Here is a 25,684-nt window from a genome sequence, read left to right on the forward strand (position 1 = left end):
CCGGCACCACCATGGCGGACAGCAGCAGCAACTACCTGCCCCTGGCCCCGGAGAGCGACACCCTCAGCCCGCTCCCGGGAGTCCACCGTCGGGGTCTCATTGCCTGCGCCGTCCTAGGTTCTCTCTCCTTCGTCACATCTACCACGGTGTTTCTGTACTTGACCGTCAAGTTCGTGCGGTGGCATCTTCGGACTCGGAAGCAGGCACGCAAGGACCCAGCAGCCCCGGCCTCTCAGCAGGTCGACCTATCTCTGGGCCTCGCGCAGCGGCTCTTCGTGGCCGACGAGGCTGCAAAACCACCAACGCCGCCCCAGAAGGAGCGTCCGCGCCTGAACCAGTTCTTGATCCTGATCTACAACCTCCTGCTGGCCGATATTCACCAGGCTGCCTCCTTCATCCTCAACGCCGTGTGGGTGGGCCGCGATGCCCTCCAGGTCCGGACCGCGACATGCTGGGTCCAGGCGTGGCTGATCCAGACGGGCGACGTGGCGTCGAGCCTGTTCATTACGGCCATCGCGGTGCACACATACCTGGCCATTGTCAAGAATTACACGCCACCCCAGTGGACCGTCTACACGGCCGTCGTGGCCCTCTGGCTGTTCAACTACCTCCTGCTGGTTCTCGGGGTCGCGATCACGGACAATGGGAAGGAGCATGGAGGATTCTTTGTTCGGGCGACGGCCTGGGTAGGTCTCGATTCTAGCGTTCCCGTTTCCTCCCGTCTGTATCCTGGGAGCGATGTGTTGAAACGACTAACCCCGAGCTTTCAAAACAGTGCTGGATCAACGTCCGGTACGAAGACCTGCGTCTCCACCTGCACTACCTCTGGATCTTCCTCGCCCTGGCCATCACAGGGGGTCTTTACACACTCATCTGGCGCTCGCTGAGCAAGCGACAAGCTGTCGCCATCAAGGCCCAGCTCCCTGCCGCGAACGACTCTAGCATCAATATCAACGACCGCAGCAGCGTCGACGCCACCACCGCCAACAACCACAGCGGCAGCCACAGCCACGATCATAACCGCACCACTTCGACCTCCTCCACTCTCGGAAAGCCCGTCGACCATCGCCCGACCACGGCCTCCAACGCTCCGGAAACCGCCGCCGCTTGCCAGCCACAGCACCCGCACGTCCAAGGAGGCCATCACAAGGCCTTCCTCCTCTACCCCATCATCTACATCGTCTGCACCGCCCCGCTCGCGCTCGGCCGCATCGCCACCATGGCCGGCGTCGACGTGCCCGTGTCCTACTTTGTCACCGCCGGCGCGCTCATCACGAGCAACGGCTGGCTGGACGTGCTCCTGTGGGGCGTGACGCGGCACCGGCTGATTTTCAGCAGCGACGTGGACACGGAGGACACGGGGCTGAACACGTTTACGTTTATGCGCACGCCGCATGACAGGCGGTGGGGGAACATGGTCTGGGTGCAGGGCGGAGCAGGGAGCGGGAAAGCGGGGGCGAAGGGAGGGGATAAGAAGAACGATGGGGAGGGGGGCACGAGGATGCTCGGGGCGCTGGGGAAGAGGAGGGTGGGGTGGAGGGAATTGAAGCTGAAAGGGGCCGGCACGCCGGCCGCCGGCTCCAGCAGGGAGGATGGGGATGGGGTGGGGGGTCGCGATGGGAACGAAGAGGCGAACGGGAAGGGCGGCCAAGGAGGATCGTCGTCGTCCGGGTGGGGGATTCAGATGGATACGGTGACGACGGTGGTGGTGGAAGAGGCCAGCGAGGTGGACCGCATGACGATACCCGTCCGGTACCACACGCCTAGCGCGTCGCTGGGGAGCAATTTGCTGCCCGTGTATGACCCGGATGCAGACTCGGCGTTGGATGAGAGAATGGCGGCGGCGTTGGATTTGGAGTTGAAGGCATTTACCTAACGGTCGGAGCAACGGTACGATCTTGTAATTAGACGGATACCCCGGACTGTCTTTTCTGAACTTTGGTGCGTTTTCCCGGCTTCGTGTTTGACTGGATACTTTGTTGGGTTGCCTCTTGCGTTTCTGAACGGACAGCAAAAGCGCCGCCAAGGGAACAAACACAATTCCACAAGTTTGTTGACCCTGACGGCGGTGATGATGAGCTTGTGTTGTGACACGGCCGAAAGAAGCAACGTCGCTGAGCCCATGAGTGTAGCACCAATACAGAAAAGCGTCAGGTAACTAGGTACTAGGCTCTCAGTTTCCCGGGGACCTAACGTTAGTGGTCAGCCTGCTGTCATGGCTTACACTACAAAGAAACAAGCGTTTCTCGTGGTATAAAGCCGTGGCAGGATGTTTGTTTGATTAACAGGGACAGCCTCGCTCTAAAACACTTCTCGGCAGCACTAGTTACTATGCAACCAGGTCTATTAGGCTTCATCCCGAAGTCCACAACTGCCATGAGTTCTCCCTGGATGATATTAATTACTTTAGTTCAAAGACGATCTCCCCATAGCGCTGGTGGCTATGGGCCAAGTTAGGCAGTTCCCAACAGAATTGTATCCCGGACACACACACACACCTATACATAACAAGGATTGACACCTCGGTTTGATAATATATAATAGTAGGCTAAGGTCACTCATCACCATCTCCGGCCTGTACTGTAATCTTTCATGCCTTGTATGAGAGCGTTCCTGCTGTGCTTACAGTGTAGGTCCTGTCCAACTCCTTCACCCGAATGGAGTCCGCTCCTGCGGTACGAATTCCACCTGCGGCGCATCGGGCAGCCAGGCCGACCTGGGGACAAGAATCAGCGTGGACTCGTGCCGCAGGAATGCATCTTGTCGAGGAGGCGTAGACCTGCTTTCTGACCTGCGCCTGGCGGTGAACCTTTTGCTTCCGTGGGGCTCTGCCTGGCGAAACTCTGGATGCTGGATCCATCTGCTTCGTCAGTTGGAGAGACCGGATGTTCTTTTTTTTTTTTTTTTTTTTTTTTTTTTTTTTTTTTAGCCATCCCACGGCCATCATGCCATCAAGTGCAGGGCTGTGCCGTATTATGGACCCCCCTTGAAGCCGAGCCTCTTTCTTAGTCGCCGTCGCGTCCCAAGATTTGCATTCAGATCGCCCATCTGCCGGGTGGCTTTGCTCTTGACACAGGACTGCCGCAGGGAGTTTGGCGTGCCGAAGCGCATGAGCACCTCACGAGATGGTGCCGCTCATCAGGTCGGCATGGGATTCACGGCTGGCTTGATCGCCCCAGTGCTCCATGGAACCTTCACACGACATGCATACGCTAGCGAGGCGAGGTCCTGCCTGCGTTAACTACGCAGCATAGTACATACTATAATGGGCGGCCCGTTGGACAGCTTAACCTGGTCGAGACAGGCCAAGACGTCGAGACCCTGGGGCTTGGCATGCAAAGCTCAGGCCCTTCGTCTGCGATTCGCGGCCAGCGAGCCGGGTTGACATGAAACACAAGTTTCGTCCCTCCAATCTCCCCTCAGTTGACGGGTCTTGTCTTGTCTGGACCTGCAGCCGAGCAATTAAGCTTCGGCATCTTCGATCCATTGGAAACAACACGGGCCCCATCATTGACCATCAAGCTTTGTTGGTCCCCGCCGTCGTGTGGTATTCGCTCGGACGCATCGGGGATGCCTTCAGGCCAGTTGTCGGACATGGCACACGGCATCCCATCCTCCTCACATGACAGGTGGCACCGGATCTGCTGTTTCGAGATGCTGGTTAGGTTTTCTTTGGTCTTGAGTTGTGCGGCTCAGCCGTGTTTTCCTGCTGAGCCCCGATGGTGCATGCCACCGAGGAGCTGGCATAAGCGGCTGAAATGGGCGGATGGATGCCCGTCTGGGTTCAGATTGTTGCACTCTTTTGGATCGGCTGATATGGGTTGCTTTGGAAGATGCGGTGCCGTCAGCCGGTGGACCACGATCAAACATTTGTCCAGCGGGCTTGTTTAGTTACGTAGTTGCCCAGAACCCACTGCATCCTGGACACAGGTACTATAGCTAGGTACTCAAGGGTCAAGAGACCGTTAAGCTGCAGTGCAGCAAGAAGCCCCTCTCTGCGCCCAACGACATCAGCCGGCCCGGCCGCAGCATGCGGCGAGAACCAACCAATCCAGAGTCTTGTCGTTCCCTTGTCGCGCCCCCATGCCGCGGTGCCGGCCAACTAACACGACCACCTCCGCCGCCGCCGCCGCGACGATGGAGACAGGGGCACACGACGGGCAAGAGTCGCATTCTGGGTAAAAACAGACGCGGGAAAAAAAAGAACAGAAACACCAGAGCCCATCCACGGCCCATTGCCTGGCCGCATGCTCCCCTGGCTTCCAGACAGCACCGAGCTTGGAGCGCGGGGTCGTGCCGTGGAAGGGATGCCGCCAGGTCCAATGAACTCGACGGGCCGGATCACCCCTCGAGCAGCCGGTTCCTCCGAGGCCGAAGACAACATCAGATCCCAACCCCGGACGAACATGAACAGGGGAGTTGAAGTGATCCTTAAGAGAGACTTGACGGCCCCTCGGTCGAGTTCTGTGAAGCTCTCCAGTTGATGATGACGTTACTCGGTTCCCACACTCCCCCCTCGACAACCTTGGTTCGCCGTACGCTCGAGCATCTCACCCCGTGAGCTTGAGGCAAAATCCAACCACGAACCCTCTGCGAAGGCCTCTGTCTGGTTTTTGGTCCTGACAATTTGATAACTGCACGGACGGATAGCCTGGTGCTGCGTCACCCGTTCGGTTGTAGGCGGGCTTCGCCGGTTATGCACCCCTGACCCTTTGCTCGCTCGTCTCACTCCCGCCTGTGACGATCTAACGCGGGACCCCGCGGCATTGGGACAAGCCGATTGACCATCTGAGCCAGGAAAAAAACAAAGGGCGGCCAGGGTTCGAGGACAAGGAGAAAAGGAAAAAAAAACTATTTGGAGGCAACAAGCACGATCTTCGCCCCGGTTCTTCTTCTTGTGCTTCTTTTTTGCCACTTTCGCAATCGAAGTTGACAAGGGGAAAACGAGGCCGGTCCAACCGTCTGTCATCGATCGAGATTCATCAGTCAGCGAGCCAGCCAGCCATGTGGCAACGATTCAAGACTGTACCACAGCACTCGGGGAAGGAGCTGCAGGTCGGCCACCCTCTTGACGACGACTCGATACGCATCGGCCTGGGCATTGGTTTCGGAGCCGTCGGGGCGACGCCCAAAGGCTACAGCTACTCGATTCAGGGCGGGCCTGCGCCCCCGAGGCCGCCTCGTGAGTTTATGGATGCGAAATAGTGAGTGGCGGTTTCTTCTCCCTTTCTTTCCCACCCCCCCTTCTTCCTTGTTCTTTTGTTCGGGCTGAGAGGGTTTTCATCCAATGCCCCCTCCTGTCTGCAAGCCCTCCGCCTGTGTTGAGATGAGGCAGGCCATCCCTTCTTCTGCTGGCCTCCGGGCCCGGGAGACCAGCGGAGCTGTTGCGGAAGGGGCGGGGCGCCAAGTGGCCGGGGTTCGGGGCTGTGCCTCTTCAGCGGGCTGCAGTGCTGATCCCGTTTGGGTAACGCCTGGAACACCTGCTGTCGGGTGGGACGGTTAGCGGCCCAGCCCCGCCATCCGTCCATGTGCTCGACGGAGGACATCTCATCTGAACCTCAGCCGACCGACATGATGCCGTGCGACATGTTTGAGTGCTAGGACGATCCTGGGGAACTTTCGAAACCAGACTCTCTCTTTAATTTTGGCCCTTTCGCCTGTCGCGTCTTGCCAACGTTCTTCTGGCCAACCCTATCTTCGTACCTCGTGTCCAACAAACAAGCCACAAAGCGCAAACTCGCTGACGCAACTCGCCGTCCTCTCTTTGAACCTGCAGTGAAACGTCAGCGGCCGTCAAGGACCCTCCCCCGCGCAACCCGAACCGCCTCAAGATACGCACCACCAGCTATCGCCCGCCGTCCTCGATTTACTCCAAAGACTCTCCTCCCCCCGTGGACGCAGCACACACCGCAACCGTGGCGACCCAGTACGGCTATCGGTACGGCGGCGCCGATGAAATCTCGCCGCCGAGCTCTCCGGAGCTTGACGCCCGGGGCGCCCGCGGCGCGGCGCTTCCCGGTGACGTCTCACCCATAGACGAAGACGACGGCTCGGCCGCCTACATCTATAAGCCGGGCATCCCAAATACCGACCACACGCGGCTCGAAGCGTCCAACGCCTCCTACGTTGCCGACTCGAACCATCAGCCTACGGTGCCTTCTTCGAAGCAGCAGGCCACCGCCGCTCCCAGCATTCCTGCGCTGCGCCGCGAGCGCCGCCGACAGTCCGACGCCGCAGCGCGTGAGGCGCATCTGGGCCACCGCGGCCAGTCGCACCAGCAGTCGCGAAATGCAGCACCGCGCGACGCACCCCGCTATGATCCGTTGGAGGGAGAGCAGGCGAGGGGCACTCACGGCCGCCGGCCTCTGGGTCTGGGCAACACATCCAGAGCCTTCGCAGACCCCCAGACGAGCCCGAACACGACGCCTCCGTCGTTCGGCGACCGCGTGCGGAGGATAGCCAAGAAGGCTGCCGCAAAGGATGGCAATACAGACCCTGCCGCCGGTGCCTTCACGTCCACGCGACCCAGCTGGCGTGGCGCAAGCGGCCGGACCGCCATCGTCGAACCCGTCCACGATGACCCGGAGGCCCCGCCGCTTAAGATATCCGAGAAGAGCAGCAGGAGGATCATACCATCCGGTCTTCTTGCCAAGAAGTCAAGCGCTGCCGAGGGCACGGCTCGCAGCCAGACGCCGCCCGTCAGCCCACCGCCGGCAGACGGGCCCGTTCGCTCCAGGAAAATGATGTCATCACCCCAACCGCAGACATCACCCACCCAAACCCTGCCTCGCCCCGAGAGGCGTCCGAGCCCCCCCGTCTCCAGCAATCCCGTATCGAGCGAGGCACCGGCCGTGGCCGCTGCGAGGAACCTCGTCCGCGACGGGCAGCTCGCCAGCCCCGCACCTAGCCCCAAGCAATACGCCCCATCCCCCGAGCCGGGCCAGGTCGTGCGCCGGAAGCCCCCGCCGGCACAGGCCAGCCATTTACAGCACCAGCATCAGGCGTCGGTTTCGTCGGCCTACTCTCAACAGACCGAGGTGCCGCACCCATCGCCTCGGATGTTGGGTGGGTTTGGAGCATCGGCGGAGCCTGAGGAGCCCTCCCACAACGACCGCCCCAGCCCCGTCGCACCTCTGATGGACCGGTTCATGGCCGGCTTGTTCGGCGAACCAAAGCAGCAGCAGCAACAACAACAACAACAACAACAACAACAACAACAACCCGCCAAGAAACACCCCGGCCTCGCGCGCGCCCAGGCGCAGGACGCCCCCGCCTCGACGGACCGCCCCGGCTCCCGCGCCAGCGACGTCGACAAGGCGCTGCCCCCGGCCCCGCCCGAGCAGACCGCCGAGTCGGCCCGCGACCGCGTCGGGCTGCTCAACGCGCAGCTGCGCGCCCTCGCCAACCGCCGCATCAACATCAACCGCTCCATCCAGCAGATGACGGAGCTCATGCCGGCGGACCGGCTGATGGACTCGGACGAGGTGGCGAGGAAGCGCGAGGCCGAGAAGAAAAAGGTCGAGGCGCTCAGGCGCGAGCTGGCCGACATACAGCGCGACGAGTACGAGCTGGGCCTGAAGCTGCACCGGGCGTACAAGCGGCTGGATCGCGAGGGCGAGTTTGAGGCGTCCACGCTTTGGGTGAGGCGGGTTACGGGGTAGCTTTCCCCTTTCCGGCCGAGCCGGCATGAGGCATGGGGATCGGGGTCGCGGCGAGCTTGTTCGGGTGAAGGATGGCGACAAGAGGGGTTGGTTAATAGAGAAATGTGGTGGGAGGCGGGAGGGAGCCATGATTTGGTCTGATTTGCTTCCATGTTTTCTTGTAACTTGTCATGTATTGCTTAAGGCGATGGGAGTTCTGGGATTAGCGTTGATTGTGGGATACCGTGCCGAGCACAGAGCAGGGTCATAAGAGTAGCGTCGGGAGGTATGGTATACTTGTGTGGCACGGCTCAGCCGCCCAATAGGTGAAGGCGATTCTTTATCTATGTATAATTTATCGATACTTGGCCCCCACTCCTCCCTCAGCCTCTAACGCCCGCAATGATGATGTCTTCCGTCCCTCGAACGCGCTTTGCTCATGGGTCTGTTAATGCTAGGCCCATTCCTTGGATGATCAACATCCGTGGTGTCGGTAGTATCAACACGCAGATCTGTCAAAGATGTGAACACACCAGTGCGTCGCGACGGAAGGAGAAGCAAAGAACAATCCGCCGCGCCGAGATTAACTACATATACACTCAATCAGTAACCAGCAACCGGGGTATCACAGCCTGTGTCTTCCTCTACCATCATTATCCTCATCACCAATACCACATCTCCTCCCCTTTTCAGCCAACCGCGCACCCCTAAGGGTTCTTGTGTAGAGGCGAGTTCTTACTGCTGCTCGACGCGAGGCTCTTGCGAACGTGGCTGGGCAGCGTCGAGGGGATATCCTCGTCATCGTCATCATCGGATGAGTCGTCAATAACGACGGGTTGCGGAGCCGATGCAGAAGGCCGACCTCCGTTGGCTCCGCGGTCGGAACCGGTCGGGGTGGCCGATCGAGAGGTTGCAGGCCTCACCGGCTCGTGAACCTCCACGCGGGCGCCGCTCTGCTCGTAGACGCGGACCGGTTGCGAGGCGGATGGCGGTTGCTTTCGGGTTGGCGTGTCGTTGGCAGACGTGTACGGGCTTTTATAATAAGCGCCGCTCTGGTCGAGGCGCTGGCGCTTGGCGCCATGGTCTTCCCGGGGCGTGTTCGCCGCGGTCCACCCGCTGCCGCCTTTTGACGCCTCTCTCGAGGCCCTCCCAGCGGCGTCATTTTCTGCCCTCAGCTGCTCCAGCTCCCGTGCTTTCTCCAGAGCTGCGAGGCCCATTCGCTCTTTCTCCGCAATGATTTCAGCCTTGGTACGCCTCTCGCGCAACCGAACGCCGTATTTTTTGCGGATCATTGACTGTTTGGTCCCGAAGCTGTTGCGAAGGCCATCCAGCTTCTGCCTGCGCTGCTCCTCATCGGGGATCTGCTGAGCCTCTTGGAACCGCGGGGCGTACTTCAGCTCAGCGTCACGCAATTCTTGCTCCATCTGTTCCCGCATCTCCGGTGTCAGATGGGCGTATGGGTCGTTGGGGGACCCGATATACTTCTTCCCGCTGGCGGGTGTAGATTGCAGAGACAGCTGAAAACCTGGAATCCCTGGGGTCTGAAGTCTGGGGCGAGCAGGCGGCGGTGTGGCCGTGGAATCCTTGAACGGTTGTGCCGTCTTTGGCGGCCGACCCGGGCCAGACCGAGGGCGAGGCGGCCGGCCATGAGTACCGCAAAGCCTGTTATTGACATGCTAAAACAAAAGTTAGCTTTCTCTGTTGCATGATGACGCTCCTGCCGACATACCCGTTCGCGGTCTTCGACACGAATGAAGCCCTCGCCGCAATCCAGGCATGCGTATGCGAACCCCTCAGCTGTTGGGGGGTCGACCACGCACACACGGCGATTTTTGTGCTGAAGTAGAAATGATTCGTCAGTTCTGCCCAATCCATCGAATCCATCGAGCAGCCTCCGGGCCCTACTCACATAGTTGAAGGCATCCTCGAACACAAAGGTCCGGTAACAATCCAGGCACTGCAACCTGGGTCCGTCGGTGTTGGCGGAGGGCTGGACCGTGGTGGTTGCCATGGTGGTTGTAGGCGGTATCGCCTGAGGGATGACGTGCTCTTGACCGTCCTGGATAATGTCTGTTGGTTCATAGCCTAATCGCTTGGCCCTCGCAAGCATGTTGATGAGAGGCTTCGCCTCAATGGTCAAGAGGCGCTTCTCCATGCACTTGTCGAGGAACCTGTCGCTGGCCTTTTCGATAAGGAAGTCGGCAATGTCGTCCAGAATCTCTGTAGTGACGTGAGCCACCAGCTCCTGCTTCGCCTCTGCGACCACTTTGCCGCCAAAGTCTCGAACCGCGCGCTTCATCACGTGCGGCTGAGCGTGGTGAATGGATGCGTTGAGCTGGAGAAAGAAAGTTAGATGAGACACGAGGACTCGGGATGATGAGAAGAAAAAAGAAAATTAACCGGAGAGATTGCTGTGTGCCACCCAGGCGGGAACACATGCGGAAACACGACAAAATAGAATGGGATGACAGGAAGGAACGAATGACCTGTTGCGAGGGAAAAAAAAACAAAGAATGGGAAGGAAGGAACCACTTCTTCCATGTCGCGTTTCAGAGATGAGATTCACTTACAATGAAGGCTTGATGAAACTCGGAACCGAGCAGGCACTTTTCCCAGTTGTCTCGAATGATGCGTCGGACGGCCTCTGGTAAGCTCTGTTGAATGGCAAACCTTATGCGAGCCGTGTCGTCAACAAACTTTGGGTTGGAGCTGGCGTGGTCGCGCATCGGCGACGGGAATCCTCCGGGGACGGTCGCCGGCCGTTGCGGCTGGCCCGCCCTCCGCGCAGCTGGCGGGTCCATGATGACAGGCTTGTTGGCCAGTGGCAGACGGGGAGGACGACCGCGAGGGCGAGGAGCGAACAGCGGTGGCGGCGGCGTCGGCAACGATGGTTGTAGCGGATGCGCCGGAGGATTTTGCTCAAGATACTGAGAAAATGGATGATGAGGGTACGAAGCCCCAGCCCCAGGGCCTTGGGAATGAGATTGATTCTGAGGAGCGTGCTGGAGCGGTGTCACTGGGGTCGGCGACGCAGTGGATGGCGTCAAGACCTGCGGCAAACTGTGGCGATGATATTGGAACTGAGCGTGAGGAGGATGTTGCGGTGGCTGGGCCTGCTCCGGTGCCTGCTCCTGTGCCTGCTCCTGTGCCTGCACGTGTGCCTGCACGGACGCCTGCTGCGAACCTGATGAAGACACGGCTGGCAAATGAGGCTGGTAGTATGAGGCGTGTGACGGAGCGGGCGCTCCCTGCGGTTGCGGATGCAGTTGCGGCTGTGATTGCGCCGGAGCCGGCAGCGGATGTGCAGTTGCTTGCGGCGCCGGAGACGCGACTGATGGCGCGGGCGCAACGGACGCGAGGACCGGATTAGCCGCCGGGGCCGGCAGGTTTGCTGGTGGGGCCGCCTGGGGCAGCGTCGCGGTTTGTGGGCTCACAAGGTTCTGCGGTCCATGGGCTTCTGGCTGCCGGTATTGGTGTGCGGAGCTGACAAGCCGTGCCAAGCTTACAAGTTGGCGCTGCTTCTCTTCCGAGTCGACGTACTGTTGTTGTTGTTGCTGCTGCTGCTGCTGCCCGTGATTAGCAGTATGCTCAGAATGCTCGTTTTGCAGCCGCTCTGCGTCAACCGGCTGTTTTTTCTGCTGCTGCTGCTGCTGCTGCTGCGGATGCGGGGGGGTCCCTGGGGGATCTGCGCGGGTTTCATCAACCAGGCCTTTTGCCATCTGATCCATCACCGCCTCGGCAGATTGCGTCCCGGTTGCTGTCAAAGCGCCAGGGCCATTTCGTGTAAAAGAGTCTTCGTTTCCTACGGCTGGTGCCGTTGTCACCGTTGTCGAGTCCGATGGGGCTGGCAAACTTGACTGGTCTGAAGTGTCCGGCTGTTGGGGAGTTGGACCCGAAGGCCGTTGTGCGCCTTCGGTTGCCATTATTGATGGCGATGCCCGAGGGGGGTTTTTTGCCTTGTCTGTTCCCGTCTCGCCAATTGATCCGGTGTTTGGCGAATGCCGCGACTCAAGCGTTGTGCGGCCAGGCGTTTTCCTTTGGAGAACGAACCTTCTCTCTTCCCCTGTGTTTATTCCGAGAGAGAGAGAGCGAAAATTATCAGCTTCTCAGGGCGGCGCTGCACGCAGACCCAAGCAGAGACTGGTGTCAGACAAAGGCGGGTGTTGAAATGCTGTGGTTCCAATCCTGGCAACGGCAATGGTACCCGATGGCGGGCCAAGATGTGGGAAGTGCTGAAATCGCAGGCAATGGGATACAATACAGAGAAGGAATGAATGAACGAAAAGTATAGTTATCGGTAACTTGTGCTAGTTATCTGGACCGGCACTGCATCAGCGCCGCCTGGAAGCCTGGTTGCAACGAGAGAAAAGGGTAGGTAGGAAATGAAGCTGGACAGCGAAAGAACTGGGATGTTGGTTCAGGTCCCGCGGGTAGTTAGGGATGCTACGGAGCAGACTGGAGCCATGAAGCCGCCCAGTTTTTTGTTGGATGTTGCGGGGGTACGGTGGTGCTGGCTGGGCCAGTCAAAACGTTTTTTTCCTGCTTCGGTTAAATTTTAAGAGCGCCTGCTCTTGATTAACAACAAAATTAAACACCTTAATTAAGTCCCCTCTAACACTGCGTTTCTGAGCTATCAATTTTGTTAACCAAAGTTTCCTTCGTTAATGCCTTCCTCTCCCCCCCTGCTTACCCCCACATCGGTGCCTTCGCGGTCCACCTCGTCACTTTTAACGTATGGCGCCAAGGTTACGGAAAACTGACCAGGGGTTCAATCTCGGCCTAGCGTCCCGCGTTTCGAACGCCTCGGCATACGAAAGAGAGAACTTCCGATTCCTCTTCCATTTGACGAAGGCCGCCCAGCAGCAACTTAACGAGTGACGTTATGGGTGTAAAGTATCACGGATTCTATGCATTGCGGCGTCTGAGAAATGCGGGCTCTTTAAAGATCAGCCCCTCCCCGGGTTCCACCCCCTCTCCAATACTGTGTTACACCACTGTCATCACGGAACCGTGTCATGCCAAAGCCAGGGACAGACCGATGATGAATGGTGGAGATCGTCATCCGATGTACGTTATCCGATGGGCTCTACATACACGACACAACGCATTGCCATAATTACTACACGAATATGGCTATTCTTTGGGCGGGAGAGATTCGAGATCCCGACGTCACGGAAGAATCCATAACGTCAACGGTCTCTGTCCTCCTTGCTGTGTACACACCTCCCTGATGTAGGAATGGTAGGAACAAGGTGGACGAACATGTGGGAGCCACCGAGGCGGAACCGGATTATAGTACATCAAGCTGTACGGGCCGGGCCATTCACGGGCGGGTTTAATGCAGGCGACTTGTACCTGTGTGTGTATCGGGCAGAGAATCCAGGGGCATGATTGCCAATCTGGCGTCAAGCTCGCTCGTACGGTTCCCTAGGCCCATGTAAAGTCCCTGGCCCGAGGAATCTCGTAAAAGATTGGCGGATAGGGAACTCGTTGCGTTACACGTTGCCGTTGGAGTAAAATACCGATGCGGAATGCTGGCTCTGACCAAACCGCCAAACTCCCCAAAACACCCTTCGACAAAAAGACATTACAGACAGGAAGAACACAACGCATCCTAGACCCTCTCCCCAATACATGCGAGCAACAACCTTTCGTAGTCACCGCTCGTCTCGCCCTTGATCCTGCTGGCAAGGCTACGATGGAACCGCTTTTCGTACGCGGCCCGGACGTTAGCCATGTGGTTCGGGTCCCAGTCTGCGCGGAGTTAGCATGTGATTCACTCTCTCGCCCCCCACTGCAACGTCTTGGGCATCACTTACGGTAGCGGACGATCCTGCTGACGAGTAGATAGTCCTTTGTCCCGGCGCCGGCCATGGTGGCCTCGAGTAAGATGGCGTGATGCATGTACTTGTCGACGGCGTTGCGGAGCTGGAAGAGGAGGGCGTCCTCCATGTGGCCGGAGAATTCCTGCAAAGAACCTGTCAGATACGGCGGTCTTGCGGTGCCGAGGGTCTCCTGAAGCGGCGAGGGAAAACGTACCTTGCGGATGACATCCTCCAAGTTCCTTGCATACCTCCGCTGGTACTCGTAGGCGATCGCCCGGATCTGGTTATCGTTCCTCCTGCTGAGGATGCTGCACACCTTCATCTCGTCCGTCCCGATCTTGCCCTCGGTCGCGTTGTACAGATCGTCCACGTCCCGGTCCACGTCGCCCTTGACGACCGGCGCCGAGTCCTCGGCCCGCTGCGCCGACAGCACAATCATAAAGTGCCGCTCCGTCTTCATACTTAGATCGCTGCGCACGTCATCCTCTAGCCTCCTGTGGAACACGCGGTGATACTCGGACTTGATGGCCTGCATGTCCGCGTTCGACCGGCCGAGGAGCACGTCGTTCAGCGCCTTCTCCTTCGTCCCGACGCCCGCCATGGCTTCCCTCAGCAGGTGCACATCCGCCAGCAAGGGCCCCCGGGCCAGCGCCATCAGCCCCGCCTCGAACCACCCGCTCGTCTCGCTCTTGAGGTCGGCCACGAGGTCGCGCCTGTGCAGGCGGGTGTAGGCGTCGCGGATGGTGGCTATCTGCAGAGGGTCCTTGGGCGCCAGGATGCGGATCAGGGCCTTCTCATCCGTGCCGAATCCCCGCATGGCGGCGCGCAGCGCGTTGGCGTCAGCGTCGCCGTTCCAGGCGATCATCTGGGGAGGGCCGTAGCCCAAGGACGGGGGCGTTGGCGGGTAGTGTTGCTGCTGCTGGGCATAGGGTGGGTACTGCTGAGGCGGGGGCTGACCGTAGGGTGGTTGTTGCTGTTGTTGTTGTTGGCCGTAGGGCGGTTGCGCAGACGATGCGGGTGGGTATTGACCGTATCCCGGTTGTTGCTGCTGCTGCTGTGGAGGGGGCGCGCCGTAGGGTGGGGGGTAGTACTGACCAGCCGGCGGCGGAGCGGCGTTGTGTTGCTGGGGAGGGGGCGGGTGGCTTCCGTAGAGTTCGGCTGGCGCGCCGTATGGTTGCGGAGAAGGTGCGTGAGGAGCGCCATACTGTTGAGCCGGGGGTGGTGCCGGCGGCGCTCCGTAGGCTGGTTGTCCGTATGGTTGCTGTCCGTAAGGGGGCTGAGGCGGGGGCGGTTGACCGTACCCGCCGTAGGATGGTTGCTGAGCGGGCGGGGGCCCCGGGGGAGGAGGAGCGCCATACGGCTGTTGAGCGGGAGGCTGTTGGTAGTAACCTCCTTGCGGCGGAGGTTCTGCAGTGTTCCGGTGCATCAGTTACAACGGGCTCATTTGCTAGGGAACCCGGGCGGGCGTCACTCACGGCCGTATGGCGTGTATCCTGGGTAGGACATGCTGATCTGGTCCGAATGCCTAATCAATGGTCGTAGAAACGCGCCTCGCTTGATAAGTGGGTATGTCGAGGGATGCAAGCCTGAATGTTGCTATGAAGAGTGGTTGGTGGACGGTGTAAGGGAGGGGTAGCCTGGGGTCCGTCAGGAGCTGTTGCTGGAAGGGAGAGCGGTGAGAAAGAGCAAAACGAAGCTGCCAGACCGTACAAGTACCTAAAGGAAGAGAAAAGACGTGAAACATAAGAGAGCATGCGCAACGCACAGAGCACCGAGTCATCGAGGCTGTGAAAAGGCGGGTGGTTCATCCGATCACGCTACAGGCCCACTCGGTTGGATGTCCGACTCAGGAAATGATGATGACGGGCTGCCTCTCAGCGGGGCGGGATCCTGGCGGTAGGTTCAGATGCCGTCATGCGCGTGGCTCAGCATCCGCGCGTCATACCCGGGTCAGCCGCCAAGTCATATCGCCTTCTTGCCAAGTGGCTAGACTGAGTGGTGAAGTGCAAACTTTCCCAGGAAAAGCTTCCGAACCCGTTCCTCGTGGATTCGCCGCTCGGGAGACTGTTCAATGGTGCATTTTGTTTGCGATGGATGCTCCGCTTCCTACATGGAGGGGCTGTCAAAGCGCTCGAGATCCCCCGCATCGCAAGAACAATGACCCTCTTTGCTTGGAGGTACCATGATGAAAATCGACCAACAGACTGGTCTTTGCTGAACGGCTTTCGAGTAGTAGAGAGCCTATGCAGGCGTGCTGTGTCTACGATGGTCATTTGCATCATGGGAAATGAGCCGGCAATGAAAACAAAAATGAATGATGAAAACTCTAGCCAGTTCCTGGGAAACGAAACGCAGTCCTTCCAGCCATCGTCAGGGTTGACATGCATCGGCGGTTCGTCGCCTAAAGGCTGACTGACATTGAGTCGAGTAATTAAGTATGCCTAGGAGAGCCTGGAGGCATGAGTATGAGCGGCCTTTACTCTGCACAGTCGACAACCGTGTCGACGTCGCTGGCGAATAATTACTTCATAGGCTTGGAGTGGGGCCCTACAGCCACCCGCAGTGTTCAGGCCCGGGTCTGGTAGTTATTCATAGGTCCAGCTTTCAGGTCGTCTTGAAGCCGTTCATGTTGGTTGGCGAGGCTACGAACAAACGACCCTAGCTCTCACTACGGCACCCATTTTACCAGCATGTTCCCGCGCAAATACTCTGATCCGATCATCATCAAGACGCTGCTGGCCGAGGCCAGGTATGGCATGCGGAGGAGTCGGAGCTGCGCTGATCACGTTGCCTTCGGAGGCGACAGATATCATTCAGCACCTTAGGTATGTTAAGCATGAAAGTGTGACAGCAAAAGCGGATCCGCTGATGCTGCCATCAGCTAGTGCACCATATATACCTGCTACTGCAACACACCCCCCAGACCGAGGCGAGTAGTCGAGGTCTGAGTCCCCTGGTGCACTTATTTATCCCTGACTTGGAGTTAGAGGAAATTTCATCTCTATCCTCCATCGCACCCCCCAGGGGTGCCCGGGTGTTTTATTTATCAGACGCCACCCTAAAAACGTCCTTTTCTGGGTGTCAGGGGTGCAAACACAGGTTTCGAACTCAGAGCCTTCTCATTGTATGTGACTTTTACAGTGCAGGTAGCACTAGTTATCAACATACCGCTGCGTAAACAGAAGAGAACCGGGCTCATAACTGTGACAGCAAAAACGGATCCGCTGATGCTGCCATCAGCTAGTGCACCATATATACCTGCTACTGCAACAGAAAGGTACAGTGAGACCACGGCGAAAGCTTCACAAGTGGAATCAATATGCAAAACAAGACAGAAGCAAGACATCTCTGAACGCTGGCTGGGAACCCGAGGTGGTTGATTATCAATAATGCGAGCTCGACTATGTGGCTCCCAACGAACACAACTGAGTCCATAACTTGCTTTCTGCCCAGCCAAGCCCTGACTGTCGTGTAATTGACTTGCGGCCTGGTTGGAAAGTGTCTCGTAACTATGCAGACATCTCCATTCCCGTTGAAGCCCGCCAATTAGCAGGAAAACTAGTAGTTTTGTCAGCACCCTTCGTGAGGCCATCATTCCTACCAGACGGGCAGATAGATAGCCTACCACGCGCGGTCCCGGGACGACATAGTTGGCCAGGTTGGTGTTGTAGATCTACAAGGGTGAAATGGGTCAGTTTTTCACACTCATTGTTTTGCTCGCCCACGCGGACTCACATTGACGGTATATCCGGGATCTGTGCTTCTGATCGCGCCGGGGATGTTCACGGTCGGCGTTGGGTTGGTAGTGCCGCCGTTCGTGACCTTGACCTGCGCGCAGCTGATGTAGAATTGTGGCGTCGCGCCTGGGTTGTGAATCGCCAGCTGCTGGATGCGAAGGAGGTACTCGCCGTCGGGGATGCAGCGGGGGATGTTGTACGTGTATGAGTCTGTAGTAAGGCGGGGTAAGCATGTTGGCCATTTCCCCCAAGGCTATCCTCATCAGAGCACAGGGTGATGCTGTAGATAAGTGCGAAAGGGAGAGTGGATTCACATACCCCTCATCACCCAGTTATTCCCGGTCGGCCCCCAGTCATAAATCTTGAACCACGGGCCACTGCCATCGTAATCCTCCACCTTGCCCGGCGCACGAGACATATACAGGCTGGTGGGACCCTGATGGTACACGGCCGTGTCGAGATGGAAGGTAAACTGGTCGCCAGCCCTCACCGTAATGGTCTCGGTGCCGTTGCTGACCTGCCCTCCGACGTTGCAACGCAGGTCCGTCGAGGCCAAGTCCGTTACGGGCCCGTTCTGGAGCCAGGCCGGTTGCTGTTGCGCCGGACGTACTTCCAGAGGGGGTACTTGGTCCCGGCGACGGACAGCTGTTGGAAGATGTAGTGGGCCGAGACGGTCTCGGCCGCAAGGGCTGCGAGGGCCGTGAGGGACAGAAGGGCTTTCATGATGGTGGCTGGCCGTGGCGCTGTTGGGAAAGGGTATGTTCACCGAGGTGGCTTGCGATGGGGGAGAGAAAACCGGGTCATCAGATGAGGATAGGAGACGGCACGGTATTAGTACGCGGGAGGGACCCCCGCGGGAGGCCATGTGAGCCATGTGTGCTTTTTTGAATCGTCATCCTATATCAATAATAACCTTTGGGGCTCCTTACTTCCAGATGAGTGAAGGTGGCATGGGGTCGCTTTTTGGGTTGCTTCGGACTTGCGGGGTGCAGAAATCCCGGCATCCCAAGGGTGAGGTTAATTAGCAGGATGGTGGAAGTGCACTGGAGGTACCATTGCGGGAGTGGTCGTTCCGAGAGCGCAACAAATGAAAGAAGCTTGCTTAATTACACGGTATTTCGACACCGAATAATGCAAACGGAAGTCTGTGACACACTGCAGGCAGACGTGTGTTTGAAGCAGAGGAGGTAGACGAGGAGCTAGCTTGAACGACACCCAAAACCAACCATCGGCTCTTGTGTGTATGAGGGCTGGGGGAGTTCGTGGACCGCTCTGCACTGGTAGCATTGGGTTGCGTCACTTCGCAAGCATCCATAGGACCACCTCGTAAATAACCAGTTCATTACTTGCAAGAATATTTTTCTATATATGGTCGTCAAGCTCCTATCATTAACGCCTGCATTAGACCTTGCTTTCTTCCCCTTGACTGTTCCTCTGCGTCTGCGCCGGAGTCTCTCCTGAATGGCCAGCGTTCTCAGCAGGCTTCCCCACAATCCCCGTCCCCCTAAACGCGACCAAAACCACAAACAGTGCAGAAAAGCCCAGGCCGACATGCCACCAAGCCGCCGCACGAAGACCAAGCAACGTAGGCTCGTCCCATGGCACCATTGACCCGACCTCCTGCACAGGGACTCCGCGCTCGCTCGCCATCACCGCCGTCTGAATGGCCGTGGCGACAGCCAGACCGATGGCACGCCCGACTTGGCCCATAGCATTCACCAGCGCTCCGCCAACAGCCTGGTCTGCCGGCGGCAAGGAGCGGCTCGTGAACAGGATCAGGCACGGCCAGGTGGTATCAGCGCCAAAGACGGAGAGCACCATGGCGGGGAAGGACCAGGCCCAGTAGGTGGTGCTGGGCGGGATGGGGGTAGCGAAGAGCAAGGATGACACGGCGACGCAGATGTTGCCGACGGTGAGGAGCACGTAGGTTGGGATACGCGCCAAAAGCTGAGAGACAACGGCCGCGGTGAGGAAACCCGTTATGCCCGTCGGCAGGAAGCGCAGGGTGGTCTGGAGCGGGGAGAGGCCCTGGTAGTCTTGGTAGAAGTAGGTGGCGTAGACGAGGAAGCCGTTGAAGCTGCTGAAAAAGAGGGCCATGATGACCATGGCGGCGCTGAAGTGTGGGTTGCGGAAATTGGATACTTTCATGATGGGTGCTAGCTTGCCGGTTTTCTCGAGGCGGTGCTGCCAGAGAACGAAGAGGACAATGAGGAGGACCGAGACGATGATGAGCACGATGACCCAGGGCGTTTTCCAGCCGACAAAGTTGCCCTCGGTCAAAGCGAACAGGAGGGCCAGGAGGCCGACGGTGACAAGCACGGCGCCGAGCCAGTCGATGGATGGTCTTGAGCCATCGGGGTTGCGAGGGGGCGGGGTTGGAGGGGGCGGGATGACGAAGATGGCCGCCGCGGTGATGGCAAAGCCTGCGATGGCGATGGATACAAAGACCCATTTCCACGAGGCATACTCGGCAATGATGCCGGCGAGAAGGTTGCCCACCACGGCTCCTAGGGGTGCTCCAGCGGCTTCCCAGATATGTTAGCGGAAGGACTCTGAGCGATGGCAGTGTCATAGGTTGGACCCGTCTTACCATAGAAGCTAAAGGCATAGTTCTTGGCCTTGCTCGGAGGAAATGTAGTTCCCAGGATGCCAATGGCCGTCGGAACATTAGCGGCAGCACCCTGTGCCCAGTTAGCATTATGGAGTTGCTTTTCTTTCCGACATTGAGCTTGGCTCAAGACAATGCAAGCGCTTACCAGGCCCTGCAGCCCCCGAAATAGATCAAAGGCGATTTCGTTTGGCAAGAAAGGGTTGATGAGTGTCGTCGCGGAGAACCATGCTGAGCCGGCCACAAAGATCTTTCGCTTGCCATAGATGTCGGCGACTCGTCCCCAGAAAAGGAGGAAACAGCCAAAAGTGAGGGCATAAGCAGAGAGAATCCACTGCAGCCGCGCCTCAGGGATACCGAGGTCTTCGCCGATAGTGGGGAGGATGATGACAACCGCCTGCCCCGAGAGCGTCTATTGTCTGTGTAAGTCGCCCGGTCCAAGGGGTTCTTCTGTCGATTCTTTGCTCTTTGACTTACATTCAAGAAGCTCGCGCCGGCCAGGGTGACGACGAGGGCGATGCACCGGGCTTTCGAGAAGGGGAGGCGTGAAGTCAGGTCCTGACTGTCGTCCTCAACGGCCTTGGCAGCATCATCGCTTACCTCCGAGTCCTCCAGAGCTCGGCTATTCTTCTCCTGAAGGCGCAGTGAATGCGTCGGCTCAGGGCCGCTGTTGCTGTCCCGTGGTGTAGCCATCTGGATTCCGAGAACAAAAATAGCTGTCGGTAATCTATAAATTGATATCAGCCCAGCAAATTCCCCATGGTGGCATTTTGGGGAATGCTCTCCTTTTAGTCCTGTAACGCCGTGGTGGCTCTTTTTCCTCAAGAATGATGCGAAGGCGAATCGGCTCCACCATGGCTACCTGGAAATGGGATAGCGCGTCGACAACATCGGAGGTAGGATATTCCAGGGCCAACCTGCACCGGCGTTAAGACGGAAACACGGGGAACCAAAGCTTCCGGCATCCCTTCCGTGTGGCCACTCGGCAATTGGCCCGGTGAGGTCGGATTAGAGCCGCCCCGGTGCCGATGGCCATATTTGTGTCATGGAAGACATGATGTTCCCTCAGTTGCCCCTCTGTTTATTATTTGTTTTCCCTCTGATGTTCAGTTTCTTCCCTCACAGCCCGAGAAGGCGATCCATCCAGGAATATTAATTCCAATCAACACAGACCGGTGGCAACCCATTCATCAGCTGCCTTAGCAACCGCCACCGCCGCCACCGCATCCTCCTCCTCCTCCTCCTCCTCCTCCTCCTCCATCTCCACACCCGCCACCACCACCACCACCGCACACTCCTCCACCACCACCACCGTACCCTCCTCCACCACTACCACCGCACCCTCCTCCACCACCACCAATGCTGCCTCTGTCATTGCTTCTATTGTCTCCATCTCCGAACCCGTTTCCCGATCCTCCCGTCAGGCCGGTAAGATAGATTTGTTGCACCTGCTGATTCGGTGCGAATGTCAATGCGGCCGGCGCCATCGTCACCAACGCCTGGGGCGGGCGGCTACACGCATCCTCCCAAGAGCTGCGCCAGGTGACTAACTTGCGCGGCGGCTGACAATCTATCGCGTCGTCGATCGGTTGTGGGGGAGATACAATGGCGCCAATGCTCGCCGAGGGCGGTCCGCTGCCGGGAGTGGAATGATCTGGCCGCTTGAATCCGATCTGCCCGGCCTTCCTTTCGAGGGGTTTTAAGTCGGCCTCAAAGGAAAACTCGATCCTCCACCGCTTCCTGGGCACGTCCCGAAGCTGCGTTTGGAGTTGGTGGAGCTCCTTGCTCGCCGCATTGTGCTGCGACACCAGGGAGCGGAGACGGTGCTCAGCGTTTTTGAGGTCTCGAAGAACGCACTTCAGCTTCGCGCGCAGCTCGTTGCGCTTTTCGGCGTCAAACTCGGAGAAGTATCCCCACGTCTTGTTGGGGAGCAACGGCACGCGCGGTGTGAATTTGGAGAGGGCTTCCTGGAGGTCGGCTACTTGCTGCTTGAGGTCGTTGGCGGTTCTTTGGGCACTATATTGCTGATTACTAACGGCCCTTAACTCCTCCTCGACGGCGGCTACTTTGCTGAGAAGTGTTTTTGCGGCCTCGTCCTGTTCGGCAAGGCGCTCATCACGCAACTTCTCGTGGTTGAGGAGGAGTTCCATGGCCGAGCAGAGCTGCTGTAGCTTGTCGAATGGGCCGTACGGGTCGCAGTACAGCTGCCTGTAGCTCTTGGCCCACAGGACGGCCGTTTTATACACGGCATGCTCGCGCAGCCCGGAGCTTACAAAGTCGTCATGCGAGATGGTTCGGCCAATGTGCTGAATGCAATAAGCGCGATAAGCAGACGGGCGGAGCTGGTGCGTGTGCCAGAACAGGTCGATGTCCAGCGTAGGCACGAGCATGCTAGCTTCATTCTGGTGGTCCCTGAAGAGCTTCAGGAACATGACATAGCGGTGGAGGGAGGCCGGAGTGGTCGGATCGTTGCCGTCGGGATCTTTGTCCACCATGCGTACAAGGCTGTGGATATAACCAAACTCATGGAACTGAGGCAGAGGTTTGAGCCAGAGGTTGAAGAGTGGGATATTCAACGCGGCCCGCCCGAACTCTAAAAGGAAGTCATCATCAAGAAAACGAGGCCGAGCGTAGACAGCCGTGCACTTGGGACACCGGATCAATGCTCGGCCCAAGCGGAACTGGGACCAAACCCCCATCGGGATGGTCTGCGGGCAAGGTGTGCCGTGGGAAGCACAGTTTTCCGACAGGCAGCGGTATTGGCGAATATCGAACGCACCCTTTCCGGCCACATCGAACCGGTTGCTCTCGGCGTTGAACTCGATGGTTTGGTAGGGTTCGCCAGGTTGCTTCTTTTTCCACTCCAGCTCGGAGGCTTGGTCGGTGAGATAGTAGGAGGTCTGGATGAGGCGTGCCAGGGGAAACTCGATTCCGGCTTTCCACACTCGAGGAAAATTGAGCTCGAGGTCTTTCTGGAACCGGTCTGGGTTCAGCATGTGGCAATACAGATGAATGACAACATCCCTGTGGGCGATGAAAGAAGCATTCCGGATTAGCCAGATCTGGCCTTCGCCCCAGTCGACGAGCAACCTACCATGGTGGGAGCGGCCATCGGTCAGGACTGCTGGCTTCCGCCGCATGGTTGCCAATCCAGTCTTCAAGGAGGCTGAGGTAGCGCGGGTATCGGACCTCGGCGCTCATGAGGAGACACTGGATGCTCCACTGCCTTGCATCTGCGATGCGTGTGAGCCGTCGGGGGGGTGGCGGAAGCTTGCCCCCACGGTCCGGGTGAGTGGCGATATCATGGTAGATGCGTTCGAACAGCCGCAACAGGGCGAGGTGTTGCTTTGCCAAGTCAGCATCAAGGAACGAACTGCCCAGCATGATGGGCTGGAATCACTGACCGTTGCGCGCTGGATTGAAAAGGCATCATCCAATGGCAAGCTCGCGCTAGAGTTGCCAGGAGTTCCGATGTTGTCCTGCACAATGGGCGAAGCAACACCCAGGTCCAGGGATTGCTTCTCTGGCGGCATGGTATCAATATAGTAGTATACCTCCACCAGTTAGGTACCTTGGTGATCTGGAGCTTTCAGGTGCCAAGTTGGGAGTTGTCAAGACACGGGCAGCCGCAAAAACATGAAATGGTGGGCTCGATGCTACGAGAGCCTTGACTTATTCTACTTTATACTCTATTGTGTTTGCGATCTGCCATGCACATGACTGGCAGCCTGGATATACGCAGAGGCCGACCAGACTAACTTAGATGAGCATGCCAGCGGGCCAGCGGGACACTGGATGTGGTAGGCATAGTTGAGACAACGCGGCGCGGTAGGCGGAACGCCCCCCAAGACCACGCCTCGGTCACCTGCCACGAGTCAGCAGCTATTCAGTGGATAAGACCTAGGTAACCAATGACTTTGCAAGCATTAGCGTAGGAAGTATGGAGGGCGGATTACCGGCGAGTGGCTGATTGCCTCAGCCTCCTACCCTCGCGCATTCGGACACCGATTGTCTCGGCGTGAGTTCGGGCTGGATATCCCCTCGGTGTCGAAATTGGGAGACTCACACATGCCCAAGTCTTCATCCATTTGTCCAACAACCCTCTCAAAAGCGACCAATGAAACAAGATATGAAATATAGGACTCTATCCATGCGAAAAGCCTTGTCTTTTTTGTTTATAAACAGCCATACAACTCGGAGCCTTGTCGATGCTGCCTTGGGGGGCGATTCGACATAATGAATTATCCTACCTTCGAGATCACAGTACCGTATATAAGTGGACGAAGAATGGAGCGACTAGGGCTCCTGGAAGTCCGGGATCGGTGTTGTCAATCCTTAGCTTCAACCAACCTTGGGAACTCGTTGCATCTTGGATGTAATGTGCAAAGTAGTTGTTGTCTAGACTCGCCGTTGCTATCGTGAAGCGAAGTGTCTTGTTTGGGATAAAATGGAGAATCAAATTACAGAATAAGTTGCCGCAGTTTGATTTTCGAGAATTTAGCACAACTTTTCTGTCTATCAATCCAGGCTTCAGCTCACATTTCGTCTGAGTTTGCGCGCTCCTGGTGTTCGTGGACACTTAGAGTCGGGGCGCTAGCTCTTGGAAGAACGGTGGAAAAGATCTTTAACATTCAGGATTAACGTTGTTCGCCAAGGGTCATTAACCAGGTACCTTATTTACCAACTGCCTGCCTAGGTGCCAAAGTAAAAAAAGAATACCACGTGATGATTCAAGTTTCGTCTGCTTTACTCCCACCATACGCCAAATTTCAGCTATTGTACGGATTTACTTGGCTTTGTTCAATAATTATCTTCATATAGCCCTAGAACATTGGGGGTGAAAAACAGCAAAGGATAGAAATATTACAGAAACTTGCAGAAAGTACAGAAAACATGAAAACTCTCCCGCGACGAATTAGTCCATCTTGTCTCAACTCAATGCTACCGGTCATCCGCCCCAAGAGACTCGAATTCAACTTCAGTACTGGCCTCTGGGTCTTTTTTGGTTTCTCAAGGACTGTGGCCTTGTTTCTGTCATCCGCGGCTCCATTCTGCATCTTGTTTGCGTCCCAAGTGAACCCAAAGGACTTGGGTTTTAGGCTTTTGCTCGTGCCCGGTTCCAGCACCAAACCAGATCGAAACCTGGATTCTCTCATTCTCAAGCCCTACGCGTTGGGCTTTCTTTAGAATTTCGTCTTTCCCACCACCCATTCGAATGGAGCCTTCTTGTGGTTTCCCACCTCGGACAAAGCCAGCAACAAGGACGACTTGCAGATAAACACCACCCAGGCGTCAGAGTGGCATGCAATCTCCTCAACAGATATAACCCCAGCTCAACCTCCAACTCTTCCTACTGTGTCTCCCTTCTTGTCCTACTATTCAACCCTGACACCTACACCCACGGCCGGGGCTCGTTCTGCCATGGCTTCACCTGGATCGAACTCGGTAACGACTAACTCGTCTAGTCCCTTCCGGCCGATTTCCACGCCAGCATGGGGAACTCGATCCGAAGGCTCGTTGCCAGAATGGACCCCGAACACGGACCCTTCGCTGTTGAAGACCCAGTCTCCCAAGTCGAAGGATGAGTGCACCATCAGATACAAGATGTCGCAGCTCACTTCCGGCCAAAATCTCTTGAGGACTCACTTTGAGAAGCGTCGACTTGCCGAGATCCAGCGTCTGGGACTCAACCAGACCCCATCCAAGCCGATTCGAGACATCGACCCAGCTGCTGGCCATGATCAGGCTTCTGCTGCTGCTTCTTCCTCGACAACGGCGAACAACAGCACTCGGTGGTCTCTCGGTTCTGCGACCGCTCCTCAGCTTACGGCAACCGACCAGGCTTCGCCGCAAGGCTTCGGTCCCATTAGATCT

General features: G+C 57.6%; 6 protein-coding genes across 6 annotated transcripts; 2 read left to right on the forward strand and 4 right to left on the reverse strand.

Annotated features, from left to right (window-relative positions):
* Positions 1–11: 11 nt before the first annotated feature.
* On the forward strand, positions 12–1,876 carry VTJ83DRAFT_4340 (uncharacterized protein; the record flags this gene model as incomplete). The annotated part of the gene is made up of 2 exons (XM_071010819.1): positions 12–686; positions 776–1,876. 2 exons carry the CDS (start codon positions 12–14, stop codon positions 1,874–1,876), a joined length of 1,776 nt encoding a protein of 591 aa, XP_070865790.1.
* A 3,128-nt stretch (positions 1,877–5,004) lies between these two features.
* Positions 5,005–7,661, forward strand: VTJ83DRAFT_4341 (uncharacterized protein; the record flags this gene model as incomplete). Its single annotated transcript, XM_071010820.1, has 2 exons — positions 5,005–5,204; positions 5,777–7,661. The coding sequence occupies 2 exons, from the start codon at positions 5,005–5,007 to the stop codon at positions 7,659–7,661; spliced, it is 2,085 nt and encodes a 694-aa protein (XP_070865791.1).
* A 686-nt stretch (positions 7,662–8,347) lies between these two features.
* Positions 8,348–11,368, reverse strand: VTJ83DRAFT_4342 (uncharacterized protein; the record flags this gene model as incomplete). The annotated part of the gene is made up of 4 exons (XM_071010821.1): positions 8,348–9,316; positions 9,370–9,477; positions 9,550–9,975; positions 10,211–11,368. The coding sequence occupies 4 exons, from the start codon at positions 11,366–11,368 to the stop codon at positions 8,348–8,350; spliced, it is 2,661 nt and encodes an 886-aa protein (XP_070865792.1).
* Positions 11,369–13,254: 1,886 nt separating this feature from the next.
* Positions 13,255–14,971, reverse strand: VTJ83DRAFT_4343 (uncharacterized protein; the record flags this gene model as incomplete). Its single annotated transcript, XM_071010822.1, has 4 exons — positions 13,255–13,394; positions 13,460–13,607; positions 13,680–14,872; positions 14,941–14,971. 4 exons carry the CDS (start codon positions 14,969–14,971, stop codon positions 13,255–13,257), a joined length of 1,512 nt encoding a protein of 503 aa, XP_070865793.1.
* A 2,040-nt stretch (positions 14,972–17,011) lies between these two features.
* VTJ83DRAFT_4344 (uncharacterized protein) lies at positions 17,012–17,925 on the reverse strand (the record flags this gene model as incomplete). The annotated part of the gene is made up of 5 exons (XM_071010823.1): positions 17,012–17,023; positions 17,091–17,138; positions 17,201–17,412; positions 17,521–17,776; positions 17,842–17,925. The coding sequence occupies 5 exons, from the start codon at positions 17,923–17,925 to the stop codon at positions 17,012–17,014; spliced, it is 612 nt and encodes a 203-aa protein (XP_070865794.1).
* Positions 17,926–21,009: 3,084 nt separating this feature from the next.
* On the reverse strand, positions 21,010–23,343 carry VTJ83DRAFT_4345 (uncharacterized protein; the record flags this gene model as incomplete). Its single annotated transcript, XM_071010824.1, has 3 exons — positions 21,010–22,834; positions 22,905–23,155; positions 23,215–23,343. The coding sequence occupies 3 exons, from the start codon at positions 23,341–23,343 to the stop codon at positions 21,010–21,012; spliced, it is 2,205 nt and encodes a 734-aa protein (XP_070865795.1).
* Between the last annotated feature and the right edge of the window lie 2,341 nt (positions 23,344–25,684).

The sequence above is a fragment of the Remersonia thermophila genome, chromosome 4, assembly GCF_042764415.1.
Source record: "Remersonia thermophila strain ATCC 22073 chromosome 4, whole genome shotgun sequence".
Classification (NCBI taxonomy): domain Eukaryota; kingdom Fungi; phylum Ascomycota; class Sordariomycetes; order Sordariales; family Chaetomiaceae; genus Remersonia; species Remersonia thermophila.